At 51.7% G+C, this 12285-nt stretch overlaps 6 protein-coding genes and 1 non-coding gene across 7 annotated transcripts; 2 read left to right on the top strand and 5 right to left on the bottom strand.

Moving 5' to 3' along the window:
• Nucleotides 1-139: 139 nt before the first annotated feature.
• CC1G_10739 (hypothetical protein) lies at nucleotides 140-1294 on the bottom strand (the record flags this gene model as incomplete). The annotated part of the gene is made up of 2 exons (XM_001838445.2): nucleotides 576-1294; nucleotides 140-525 (listed from the first exon to the last, which is right to left on the bottom strand). The coding sequence occupies exons 1-2, from the start codon at nucleotides 1138-1140 to the stop codon at nucleotides 140-142; spliced, it is 951 nt and encodes a 316-aa protein (XP_001838497.1). The 5' UTR covers nucleotides 1141-1294.
• A 249-nt stretch (nucleotides 1295-1543) lies between these two features.
• On the bottom strand, nucleotides 1544-3368 carry CC1G_10738 (hypothetical protein; the record flags this gene model as incomplete). The annotated part of the gene is made up of 7 exons (XM_001838444.2): nucleotides 3194-3368; nucleotides 3028-3139; nucleotides 2909-2973; nucleotides 2312-2856; nucleotides 2132-2259; nucleotides 1880-2074; nucleotides 1544-1816 (listed from the first exon to the last, which is right to left on the bottom strand). Exons 1-7 carry the CDS (start codon nucleotides 3325-3327, stop codon nucleotides 1544-1546), a joined length of 1452 nt encoding a protein of 483 aa, XP_001838496.2. The 5' UTR covers nucleotides 3328-3368.
• Nucleotides 3369-7047: 3679 nt separating this feature from the next.
• CC1G_10736 (hypothetical protein) lies at nucleotides 7048-7482 on the bottom strand (the record flags this gene model as incomplete). The annotated part of the gene is made up of 1 exon (XM_001838442.2): nucleotides 7048-7482. One exon carries the CDS (start codon nucleotides 7480-7482, stop codon nucleotides 7048-7050), a length of 435 nt encoding a protein of 144 aa, XP_001838494.2.
• A 552-nt stretch (nucleotides 7483-8034) lies between these two features.
• Nucleotides 8035-8984, bottom strand: CC1G_10735 (cytochrome c). The gene is made up of 5 exons (XM_001838441.2): nucleotides 8883-8984; nucleotides 8692-8791; nucleotides 8519-8636; nucleotides 8371-8454; nucleotides 8035-8308 (listed from the first exon to the last, which is right to left on the bottom strand). Exons 1-5 carry the CDS (start codon nucleotides 8896-8898, stop codon nucleotides 8300-8302), a joined length of 327 nt encoding a protein of 108 aa, XP_001838493.1. The 5' UTR covers nucleotides 8899-8984; the 3' UTR covers nucleotides 8035-8299.
• A 345-nt stretch (nucleotides 8985-9329) lies between these two features.
• CC1G_14339 (hypothetical protein) lies at nucleotides 9330-10090 on the top strand. Its single transcript, XM_002911295.1, has one exon. It carries the CDS (start codon nucleotides 9777-9779, stop codon nucleotides 10032-10034), a length of 258 nt encoding a protein of 85 aa, XP_002911341.1. The 5' UTR covers nucleotides 9330-9776; the 3' UTR covers nucleotides 10035-10090.
• Nucleotides 10091-10725: 635 nt separating this feature from the next.
• On the top strand, nucleotides 10726-11619 carry CC1G_10734 (hypothetical protein; the record flags this gene model as incomplete). The annotated part of the gene is made up of 3 exons (XM_001838440.1): nucleotides 10726-11058; nucleotides 11152-11249; nucleotides 11433-11619. 3 exons carry the CDS (start codon nucleotides 10726-10728, stop codon nucleotides 11617-11619), a joined length of 618 nt encoding a protein of 205 aa, XP_001838492.1.
• Nucleotides 11620-11958: 339 nt separating this feature from the next.
• CC1G_20089 lies at nucleotides 11959-12047 on the bottom strand. The gene has a single exon. It is a non-coding gene; the product is annotated as a tRNA-Lys (tRNA).
• Between the last annotated feature and the right edge of the window lie 238 nt (nucleotides 12048-12285).

Here is a 12285-nt window from a genome sequence, read left to right as displayed (position 1 = left end):
AGTTACGTCGATTAATGAGAAGACTATGTTTCCAATGACATGTCGAACTAGAGTACATCGAATCGACTATGCGATTAAGAAGGTAAGGTATCCACGGTGAACAACTTTTAACGACGAACATTGGCAGGCGAACGAGATGCTATAGAGGCAGTTGGGTGTCCACTTCACGCCCGCGGTTGGCCGAAGGGGAATATCTTCGCAGCTCCCATGCCCCGACCGCTGGTGCTGGTGGCAGGCGGAGCGGAGCGTCTTTGGCGGGCAGCTCAGTTTCACTTGACGAGGGGGAGATTTGGGTGGTCGTAGTCTCTGTGCTAGTTTTCGCGGAGGCTGATGTGTCGGACGGAGGAGATTTGGTCGCCGACGAGCTCGAAGCCTCGGATTCAGGCTTGCTCAGCGTGAATGGGAGGGATTTCCGAGGGCGCTTGTCATTCTCTTTTTGCACCCCAAACATCGCCGGTTGGAACTGGAACTCGAAGGAACTTGGCTTGGAGAGGGCGGTGGGCGAAAGAGCCTCCATTATGAAACCTGAATCGTGCTCAGCTGTGGCAGGCGAGAATTAACAACGATGTACCCACCTTTCTCAATCGCCTTGACGGTGTCCTCACCGCACTTGAGTTCGTCGCAGGTCTTGACCAGGGGACTCTTTTGGGCATACGCCCTTTGAGCGTTGGTGGTGTGTCGTCCGACGAAGCACGTCGGGGTCACCACGCACGAACTCGCGCAAGGCAGCGAGGAGTGACACGAAGGACACGGCTTCTGCTGAGCCTGTCCTTGCGCCAGATTGCTGCCAGAGGTGCTCCCCACGACTGGATAAGCGTGCTTGATAACGCACGCGTCCCTGGCGTTGTTCTTCTCGAGGTACGAGACGTGGCATCGGACACAGTGGCGCTCTTCATCGTCTTCAACTGCGCCCTCGGCTTTGGCTACCTCGCCAGCGAAGCCGTTGAGTTTCAGAGCCTCCAAGAGGGCGTCGTGGTTGCTCGAAACCGATGCGGATTCGGGTTGGAGATGGGTCATGAGACGGTCGTAGAAGGCTTGGGGTCCCATAGCCTTCAGGATATACAGGACCTTTTCGGCGTCGGGCGAGCTGTAGTCCGAGAACGAGTCTGCCCGTCGGCGGGTTTGGATTTGAGAGGACATGGTTCGAGTCGAGAATGGGCTTCGATGGCAGTGGTTTCCCCGGGATTTTGGTGGCTTTTTAACGAAAGGGAGGTCGCCCAAGTGGTCGTCAAAGGAAGAGGCGAGTCCTTGGTTCTCAAAGACCAGAAAAACCTTTTTATCCCCTTGGTCGTGGTGGTTATGGCCCAAGTTGCGGTGACAGCAAATCTCGACGCGTTCCCATCCAAACGATCAAACGCGTCGCGTCCGAATATCTTCGCTCAGATCGGCCGGCTGAGAACTGAGCGAAGTAGGATTGGTGCCAGGACACAGGAGGAAGGCGAAATTCAATAGAGATAGAAATGTCGGATTGCTATGCAACACGGAAATACACACAAGAACCCTACTATACAACGAGACTAAACAAGAAAGGTGGTTACTTAAATTAGATGGTGTACATGAATCCAGGAGTCTCCTCATTAACGCGCTTGCCCTCCCGAGCAGCCTTGTTACGACGGGTGAAGACGAAGGTGTTGATCGCGAGCAAAATCAACATGGCAAATTGGCAAGCCATCGTGGCCCAGATACCCGGGATGTACTGGGGACTATCTTGCTGTCGGAATACCAGGGTCGCAAAGATACCTCCAATGCCACCAAACGCGATGATAATGGCAGTCGAAACTGAGCGCTTGCTGTGGCTTGTGATGTTGTTGGCGTTCTGTACGTCAAAGGTCGAAGGCGGTGAGATGGCTGCAGAAACAAAGAGAAGGAAAAGACTCACGTAGGCCAGCACACCAGGAACACATCCTGAAGCACCCATGTTGACGAGGAAGAGGCCGAAATAACGTGCTCCGGCGGGACCAGCATAAGCTGTAATCATGAGTCCGACGATGGTAATCACGTTCTGGACCGCGAGCCAGAGGGCACGTTGTTTCGTCTTATCCGAGAGCCAGGCGAAGAAGAAGCAAGAGATGGCCTGTAGTAGATAAACGTTAAGGGAATCACAATGGAGCTATAGAGAAAACATGCTTACTGCTGCGATGTATGGAGGGGCGCTCAGACAGAGAGACTCCGTGATGGAGAAGCCCATGGTCATGAGGAGAATCGTAATGAAGAAACCAATTGCGTAGGCGGGCATTGTCGAGGCCAAGAACATGATAGCTGTGGCGTAACGATTAGACGCGCGTTGCAGTTCAAAACCCGAGCAACGTACCAAATGACCACAGGAAGGGGTCAGACAGGTGTTTGATAATGACCTTGATGTTAATGGGATCAGGAATAGAGTCGCCACGATCGGCCTCAACACGGTCCATGATCATCTTGGTATCCTCAGGTTTCAAGAACCTGTTCTTGTCCGGGAAATCCGGAACGAACAACCACGTAAGAAGACCAAGGGCGACCGTGAGGAGACCCTCAATGAGGAAGATCCACTGCCATCCATTCAAACCACCCTTTCCCTTCAAGAGGTGCAAAGCGTACGCCAGAATCGCAGAGAATCCGCCGAACACGATGGAAATGAGGTAAAACGCCGCCAAACGCTTTTGTACTTCTGATCGTTTGTACCAGGTTTGGATGATGAAAGCGAGGGCGGGGAAGAATCCTGCTTCGAAGACGCCGAGAAGGACGCGGGTAACGCAGAGGAGACCCCAGTTGGGGACGAAGGCCATGCCGATCTGGGCGGCACCCCAGCCTACGACGCAGATGGTTAACCAGAGTTGCGCACCCAACCAGCGTAGAACAATGTTTGAAGGGAGTTGCCTGGGGTGAATATCAGTATATGAAGCGAAAACTGGTCGAAGGTTAGACTCACAGAATGATGTATGGAGGGAAATAGATCATGGATGCGATCGAATAACGCTCGCCGATGTAAAGTTGCTATCGGGACGTTGGTTAGTGTCGTTCCATATTGAGCTGGAAACGTCTACTCACCAGGTCTTCTTCCAACCCCACTATACGTGCAATGCCCAAGTTCGTCCGGTCAATCAGAGCGATGGAGTAAAGTAGCCCAAGCAATGGAAGAATGCGCCAGTCGATTCTTCGACTGTAGAGTACGTGTCAGCGTGGTCGCCTTCCCTCGAAAACAGAGAAAACGTACATGACTTTGGCAACATATGCAGGGTCATAATGGGAGTCATCGACTCGCGCCACTGCGTGCTGGGTATCTTCCTTCTTCTCAACAACACCGCCCTTCAGTTCGCTGCTGCTGCGCTTGGAATCGGGACTCGACATCGTTGCACGCTCCAAGGAAGTGTCGAGAAGGTGGAGGGAAGAGAGAAAGAGACACCGGTAACACAGCTGCTCTCATCTTCTGCCGAAGGCTGCATTTATATACTCGACGGTCCTTGCTTGACTTTTGATCGCGGTGCAGAAACCTTCTGTTGTACCTTAGACATCTGGGGAAAGCGTGAGCGAAGGTCCGGGTGCAATCCATTTCATCTGATCAGTATCGCGTCCAGTTCAACAAAAATGTTGTGTTACCAACCTCATCCGGCACTCCACCCTGGGAGTCGAAGTGCATCCAAAACGGTTGCTGTGATGTAAATGGGACGTCGAGCGTCACTCCAACGGGCTTCCGAAGCTAGAATTGGGGTGTCGAAGCTGTCAATGGGCGTTCCCAAGGGTAGAGAGACAGCGGACCCAGCGTTTCGTAGACTTATACCCACCCGTCGGTTTCACAACTTCACCGGGCATCGTACTGCATGGTGTTACGTGCTTGGGGTATTGATTTCCAGAGCCAAGAACATTTAGACTGGGGTTGCCTGGGGAAGCAACGGGAAGCATCACAGAAGCAATGATGAGCGCTCGTCGTTACGTAGAGGGAGAGAAGACGATGAGCGGTACGAGCGGTTCGTCTTCCAAGGCGTCGACAGATGTCAAGTCAGGAACCAGGATGCTGGGTGCAATTTCCTCCAGCTCGAGGGAGGCGCAGAGTACGTAGGCTTGTACGTCCAGGATGCACCCGTGACACAGACTCCACATGGGTGCTTTTTGTTCTTTTCTGCCGCCTTGAAACGTTGGACTCCAGGCGAGGCATTGGCATTGCACCCGAACCCAAGGCACTTCCCGAATCCGACTGTGATTGGAGCCATATGGTCCCAGAGTTTGGAGCGGCTAAGGCGCTTGTGCAACGACAGGTAGCATTTCGAGGCCCCCCTGAGTCAGTGTGTATGCAGACTTTCAGCGATCCGATGGCGGTAGCTTGTGGTTACGAGTGCAGTCAACAAAGTCGATCGCTTGCCAAAAGAAAATCTCTAAAAAACGATTGAATGGCTTTATTTGTCTAGAGCCTTGGCGCAATGCTGATGGCCGTTTGATCCGGACACATAACGGCAATCCTCGCCCATCGAATTTGCAGGCTGATGGTGAAGACCTCAGAGGACCAGATGGGCGAGATAAGTTCTATATAGATGAATAGTGGCCCTGGTCTTGCGCCAACATGAGTAAAGCGAGCCTACGACATCACCTGTGGATTTCTCTGAGCCCCAATTTCTGCATGAGGGGACACCATCTGCAGCACCTGAGCCATCCGCCGAGTCAGTAAAAGTCCAGGAAGAAGTTTGGTATTTCGGACGTATGTAGATAGGGGCTTCCTACTTGAACGTATTGGTTCTTTCGGTGTAATCGGGTTCTTCCCCGTCCTCATCCTGACCCCACATTGAGCTCGAGTTACTTGCGCAGCGCCGACTGTCGAGATGAGCTAATGGGCGACTGCAATGATATTGCATCCTGACATTAGCTTACCCTTTCAGGTCAAGGGTAAAAACCACGGGTGCAATGTAGATTATGAACTTCGAGCCTCTGTCGGCGATGAAGCTGCTCTAAGCGTCAGACCTGCAACATCGTGGCTGGAGAAAGCTGAAGAACGGGTGTTGTCAATTCATTCGAACGAATCACAGTCCTGATAAGAGTCTGCGTACTACAGATCCAAATGCAGACTGGTGGTAGAGGGTGACTCTCAGGGCGTTTAATTCGGCGTGTACTAGGCATTCCGAATGGTTTTCCGTAAAGGGTGCAGACTTCTCTCACTTCTTCACCCTCTCGAAGCCCATCACCCCGTTTATCTCCTACCTATACATGCGGCTTCAGTTCCTGATGAGCAAAAAGATACAACAGAATATAAATATTCCTTTCATTCACGAAAACGATCGCCGACAAACAAACTGGTACACCCAATACTGTCAAGATAAACGTCGACGAGGGTGCAGCAAACCTAATGTAATCCAGGGAGATGTGCCAGTTCCACGGATATCTATAGCCAGGGCAGTCTAATGGACTGGTGTGTACCTCATTCAATTTGGTGATCACTCGTTTTTGGAGCGAAGCATCCCATTTTACGGCGGTCCATCGCGTCTCAACCGAAGGAGCTTCGCGAAGAATGCGTCTTCGAACCATTACCGTAGGAAGCCGGTGCCTCAGGGCTTCGAGGAGTGACGTTAGTATATTGGCAACGACCGCCGATAGAAGCCCTTCGAGGATTGGTCAAATAACCGGAGTTAGCGCTGGTGGTCCGCGATGAAGCGACAATTTTACCCAGCAGTGTAACCAGGATGAGCGGGAGCTGTAGGAACACTGATTCTCAAGGGGGCGTAGAGTGCGCCCGGCCCCGATGGCTCCCTCTCTTTCTATGCTTGAAGTCTACTACTGCAACTGTGAACTTCTGACGGTGAGCCTTAATTGAACTGGCAGATATTAGAGGCCTACTATAAATAGGCGCCCGTTAGTGGCCACCAACCTGAAGGCATCGTCTGAGAACCTGAGATGTTCATCGAACAACTGGATTTCCTCCTAGTACCTCAAAAGGGGAAAGCCACTCTTAACCTGGTAGAGCGCTTCAACTCGACTACAACACGTCCCTGATCCTCTTCATCCTACTTCGTGTTCCACTGCGCTCGAGTTCAGGATAGAACTTGAATGGTCCAAAGCCCCCAATGTCCATATACGCCTGTCAGCCAATCCGACACGTTAATGGGTCATCCGAGATTTAGCATTACAACGAGAATCGAAACGCTACGTTGTACTTACAGCTGGGACATGGGTATACTTTCTTGGATAAGTACCTCACACACCGCCCTTAGGACGACAACGCCGACAGGAATGCGGGTGAGGGATGGGGGGCATGGGCCACTAGGAAAGCCGTTAGCGGAGAAGGGAAAGATAGAGGTATCACCGCCACCATGATGGGCGCTTATCAACTCCCCAGCACAGGGAGGAAGCCCGCTCGTCTCGCATCCACTATCCTGCTGTCAGTCAGCGCCCAGTAGTAGCCTACGCTTCCCCAACTTCATGCCTCTAAGGGGTCGTACACCATAAATAAATACGGGTCGCTATCATTACAAGTCCATACATACATACATCGGCAGAGTGAGCATACAACAAACATGAGGATCAGTCCATAATGTGAACAAAGGGATTGAAGACGGCAACAAGTGATGCAACTGGAAGGAGCCAAGATTGAGAGACAGGAAAGAACACGAGTCTGAGAAACATGAGCGCAGTGAAAGATTGAGTGAAAAAGCGAAACACCAAACTCTCCAAGTCGAACGCACAGTTCGTAAATAACTGCTGTAAATCGGAAGCAAGAATGAATGACAGCTACATAGTATGTAGACGGTAATTTACCGCGCTATACCCTCTTGACGGCATACTATATACTACCAAAAGTTGTAATGTCCCGGCAGTGCTAATCGTAAACTAGATCCGAGGTCTAAAAAAAAAAAGCAGTGAAGATTACCGCACAGCCCTGCACACTGTTGTTGACTATATAAAGGGCAGAGACGGAACTTTCATCCTTGCTGAGCCCCCGGTTCCCGACGGGTCGTACTGTAATTGAAGTCTTCTGCCCCATCCTCGACCGACCAATTGAGACTTGGCTTGAGCCCCGCCGAGCACCTTCACCTTCAAAAAAAAAAAAAAAAAAAAAAAAGGAATAGAGTCAGCATTTGAGATCAGCTAGAGTCGAATGGAAGGAACTGTACCCTCTTTGTCTGCGCATTCTCCATCAGACTCCGATTCTTCAGAGCGACGGCGACGACGATAGTAATAATGGTGGTGATGATGGATGTTATACACATTCCCAGCGACGTCGACGAACGTCCCGCCATTGATCACAGTACCGCCCACGTCCAAAGGCCACGTCGTAGTCAACCCAGTTGGTCGCTGGCGGCGCTCCTCCTCGTCGTCGTGGTCGTCGTGGTCTTCGTAGTCGTCGTTTCCCCCTTCTTCGAATTCATCCACGTCGTTGCCTCCGGCAGCAACGACATTCCCTTCTTCATCGATAAAGTCATGAACGACCATGGGCCCCGCAACACCATACGCATCCCCAGCGATATCAAGGAACGTCCCTCCCGAAATCTGGACATTCTCTGTGTGGTTAAGTATCGGCATCTTCCCAAGGTTGTGTACGTCGGAATAGCGCTGTTATGACTCGGACGATGTAGTCAGTCGGTTGGACTTGTGTGCGTCGATGGGTCGTCGGTCGTGCGGAGTCGTGAAAGACGCCTGTAGTGAGAGAGGGAAGGCAAAGAAGGATGAAGCTGTACAAGAGCAATCGGTCAGCATGACACCTCTCTCTTTTGCTTTACAGCACTCAGAGGCTCAGGGGCTTCAGTTAGGCGCTACACTGCCTACTCAAGGGCGGAGACTCCGCAAGGTTCTAGATTTTGACGCCCAACGTGCGCGACACACTTCATGGAAACTGAAATCAAGAATACGTTAGTACTAGTTCTATGCTAGGGATTTCTGGCAACTGAAAGACACTTTGTGCGCCCTACGATATTCCTTTAAGCGCCCAACCCCGGGCCCAATCGTTCCGCTCATCCGTGACGTCATCGGAGTCGGGGTAACCTTCACCAAGCCCAAATTTTGTTCTCGAATGTGCTCCTCGCCGTTCTGCGGCGAAAAGATGGGGGTTGGCATCACAGAACGCAATCATGACGTGGACAACAAAATCGCTCAGAGTCAGAGAGCGATACCAAGGCGTATTCACTCGAGGGTCGTTCTAATGTAGCCTATTCAGTGAGCTGGGATGTAAAGAACGTCCAGTCCAAAGTGTCTATGCAAATGCGTATGCAGGGTACACAAGCGTCGTTGCGTTATCACGACCGAAGAACCGGGGTACTTCAGTCCAAGACTAGGCTATTAATGCAACATGGAGGTTTAAGGTAGGAATAGATAGCAGGGGCGTATTTCATGAAGAATACTTTTATGAAGTCTAGAAAAACGAGACACGTCAGCAAAGAGTTATGCTTGAGAGAGCTATGGTGGGCGACGTACAGCCTCCTTGAGGTAGGTAACGAGGTCGTTCCTGTCCTTCTCCTTCTTGAGACCAGCGAAGGCCATCTTGGTGCCAGGAATGTACTAAACAAACAGCGCATCCGTGTCAGCTAACGCTCGCGCATCCAATTGGCTCAAAATGACGCACCTTCTTGGGGTTCTCAAGGTACTCCCACATGGTCTCCTCCGTCCATGTCACGCCCTTGTTGATGTTGGCAGCGGTGTAGGAGTAGCCCTCACCGGTACCAGACTTGCGGCCGAAGATGCTACATTCGACGTCAGCGCTTTCGTTCGACGTTGCAGAAATGAGACTGGACGCACCCGAAGAGGTTGGGGCCGACCTTGTGAGGCTCGCCGTTGCCGAGAGTGTGGCACTGAGCGCAGCGGGTCTTGAAGAGGGAAGCACCCTTAGAAGCGTCACCTATTCCACAAAATACATGTCAGCCCCGCATTCCAGTAAACGCGCGCGCAGTGCAATCCTCCAGCGCACTGCCAGCAATGAGAACACTCACCAGGAGCGAAAGGCATCTTGAATAAGTTTAAAGTGAGAGGATAGAATAAAACAAGAAGAGAAGGGCGACCACGTAGAGCCTTTTGTAAACAGATGGATGAAGTCCTGGAGTAAGAAACGTCAAGCGTTTACCGAGCGCATTTTGAATTGCGTCGCAAAACTTTTGGGTCACGTGAGGATCCGGTTTGCTCCGGGAGCCAATCGCGGGGAGCGGATTTTGCTGCGAAGGGTGCCGGTGAGCTGGCGCTTATTTTTTTGCTTCCGTGGATGTTCCGTGTGTGCCCCGCTTACCCGGTGGCCGAGCCGAGCCTGGCCCTCCCTTGGCGAGTGTACGTCATGATGGTGATCATCGCAGTCCGCCAATGAAAGACTGCGCATTTCTGTTCTTCCTTTCGCCTGAAGTTGTTTTCTTCCAACTGCGTTTCAATCACTTTGAACAAAGCACTTCAGAACGAACGAGAGTGGAAGTTGTCGTAGGGAACGAAGTCAGGCAGAGATGATGGAAAATGAAGGGTGAGTTCTGGTCTAATGATGCTCAGAGGCGAACTTGAAATTATTTTCATCATCCAAGACCCGTTTACTGACTCAACCCCTTCGCTTCACCTTTTTCAGCTGAAAGGTTGCCGTTGATGACTCGAGCGAAGGCGGCTTATCCAACGATTGCAGCATTAGAGCCTCGACGAACATTGTCACTTGGTTTGACTGGTGCCTAAGCCGATTCATTGAACGACGAGCTTCTCGAACGAGGCGAGGCGCTGGCGCTCCAAACGTCCTTGTAGGAGCACGAAGTTCGTCCGTTATCGAATGATAGTCCTCGCTTCCCCTATCTGGACCCTCGCGCTGAACTGCGAGGCGGCGCCCAACACAGTCTCGAAACAACTTGGCTCTTGTTTGCATGCAAATGGACCCTCTGCGGATTCGACGCTGTGACTGCCACTTGGGACCCTACGGCTGCGAACTAGTTGTGCGTAACGCATCTCCCGCCGACCCAAACATACTGTCATCGCGTCTCAGCGTGTATACTTTAGCAACCGCTCGACGCTCCTGCACGCTGTCGATCGCTGATTTAACGTTATCAACCAATTTGCCGCGCTACGTGGACTCGATTCGATTGCGCCAACACCTCATGTCATCTCACCGCACTGGGACTTGAGTGTCTAATCAATCGATGTTGGATGTGCTTCTGGCAGGGCGCATCATTGACGCACATACAAAACACGGCCCTCTCGGTGAATTTGCCATGCAGACATGCCTACAACGTCCAGGTTCGAAGCCTGAAGGTGGAGTGACACTGTCCTGAATCTTGATCGACTGGCTGAGCTGGGATGGGGACTGACTGACTGGTATCATGCGATCCGTATGTTCGCGAGTCGGACTTTGACCAGCCCCGCGATGGACTCGAGAACATATTGCCACTTCGACTTGGTTACACGCTTTCAATCAAGGTCAGTAGTACGTCCACAGCAGTTGAACATCTGTTGGTGCTCCAATCGTTTCCTTGTTTGTATCTCGGGCGACGCGCTCAAGAAAAAAGGTCAAATCAGGTTCTTCTGAGTATCGGCTCACCCACAGAGTCAGCCCAACAACGATATCGAGCGCTTGAGCACCCACGACGTCGGCCGACACCAGGCTTCTTCGAAGTTCGAACAACACCCTCTTTTTGCCGTCCACAAGTGGGCGATTCAACGAGGCCCCACTTGCGCGCCCATACCATGACCATATGGCCCTCTCGACACGAGATCATTGGGGAGGGAGATAAAAGGCGATTGGAATGCCTCAAGTGAAAGTTCAGACCCCCATCCTCCCTTGTAAGAGATTAGCCTTTTGAATTCTATATCTCCGAAATGTTCTTCAAGCTCTCCTCGCCTCTAACTCTCGTTCTCGGTGAGACTCTAGCCTCTACCCTTCCCTTCAAGTTTTACACTAACTCCAATCTTTCTTTCATCCCATCGCTCATGTTCCATGCAGCCGCCCTCTCAACAACGCTCATCGTCCCCTCTCACGCCCAAATCCCCGCAGGCACCACAGCTCTCGCAGAGTGGTTCACGAATCTCATCCCCTCCGTCATCCCCAACACGACGACGAACTGGATCCCGCCATTCGAAGATGGCACCTTCGCTGAGGACATTGTGGTGCATTTTAATGGGAGGGTTATTGAAGGGAGGGAGAACATGAAGGTGAGTCCTGAGTCGTGACGAATTTCTTTAGCTTGCAGAGTCGATCTGGACTGAGAGGTGACTTACTCTGAAATTTGAATCAATGCATCGCAGACGTATTGGACGGGTTTGAGCGCTAACATCGTCGCACGCGTTGACGCGTACGTTATCGAGCCGACTCAAACCGTCGCATTCACGACCGACGTTGAAGGGTACGTCTTCTCCTCTCCTCCTCTGCTCCTACCCCATTCTCCCATTAACATCCTCACCCTTTCCCTTTCCCTCTCCGTACCATGCTAATCCCGTACCATGTTTTAATTAATCCCGCACCATACCAATCCCGTACCACGCCAATCCCGTACCTTAATCCCTTACCACATTAACATTAACACCAGTCGCGAAGGCTGGGTAGTCGCCACCGGCAAAACATGGCTCCAAACCAAACAAGGGGAGGTCTACACCGATGGAGGGGCGTCAGCTTGGGTCGTGGTCAAGTGGGATCAAGTCTTGGAGAAGAGGGTGGTGAAGGAGTGGAGGGAGGTTAATACGCCTCCGAATTTCCCTAATTATCCGTGGAGTTAGGTGGTATGAGGGGGCGTGAGGGGAGATGACCAGTGTAGGGGCATGGCCAGTGTAGCCAGTACCGCTGTTACTCTTTCTACGTCATGGTGTTCCACTTTCATAGTGTACCCTGTTCAAAGGAGTGTATGTTGACATTGGAATAAGCGCCGGCCGCGGCTACAGTGACAATAATCCGTGCACACTTTCGACCGAGGCCGTTGACGAATACAGGGTCATCGGGAGCCCCTACCTTTAATTTAAGTACCACTCAGAGGCAAAACCATAAGGCGCAACTTGTACCCGGTTAACGCGTGAACGCAACAACGATGTTCCAGGGTCAAAAAATGATGACAAGAATGTAGCCCACCGCGAGGGTCGAACTCGCAGCCTTCAGATGCCCGTCCTAGACGATAAGAGTCTGACGCTCTATCCGATTGAGCTAGGCGGGCGATGGATGGGGGTCTTGGCGTGGCTTTGCAGAGGTGGCAGAGGTCGTCGATGGCCTGTATTCGAAGATGCAACAGGTAAGATTGGAAGAATCGAATACTATGCTCGTAATAGTACTAGTTTGAGAGATGGAGGTCTGGTTTTCTCGAGCCCGCGATGAAAGAAAAAAAAAAAAAAGAAAAAGAAAAATCACGCCGGTTTGGTAGACTCGTTACCAGTCTACTCGGTCGCGCTATGCAT

This window comes from Coprinopsis cinerea (assembly GCF_000182895.1).
Source record: "Coprinopsis cinerea okayama7#130 chromosome 4 map unlocalized cont3.4, whole genome shotgun sequence".
Taxonomy (NCBI): domain Eukaryota; kingdom Fungi; phylum Basidiomycota; class Agaricomycetes; order Agaricales; family Psathyrellaceae; genus Coprinopsis; species Coprinopsis cinerea.
This window is presented reverse-complemented; position numbering and strand designations above follow the sequence as displayed.

Coding starts and splice junctions, on each gene's coding strand:
- CC1G_14339 (XM_002911295.1), top strand. CDS start 9,777: ATGCAAATGGACCCTCTGCGGATTCGACGCTGTGACTGCCACTTGGGA.
- CC1G_10735 (XM_001838441.2), bottom strand. Junction 8,637..8,691: donor GTCGGCCCCAACCTCTTCGG/GTGCGTCCAGTC, acceptor CGTCGAATGTAG/CATCTTCGGCCGCAAGTCTG. Junction 8,455..8,518: donor ACCTTGAGAACCCCAAGAAG/GTGCGTCATTTT, acceptor CTGTTTGTTTAG/TACATTCCTGGCACCAAGAT.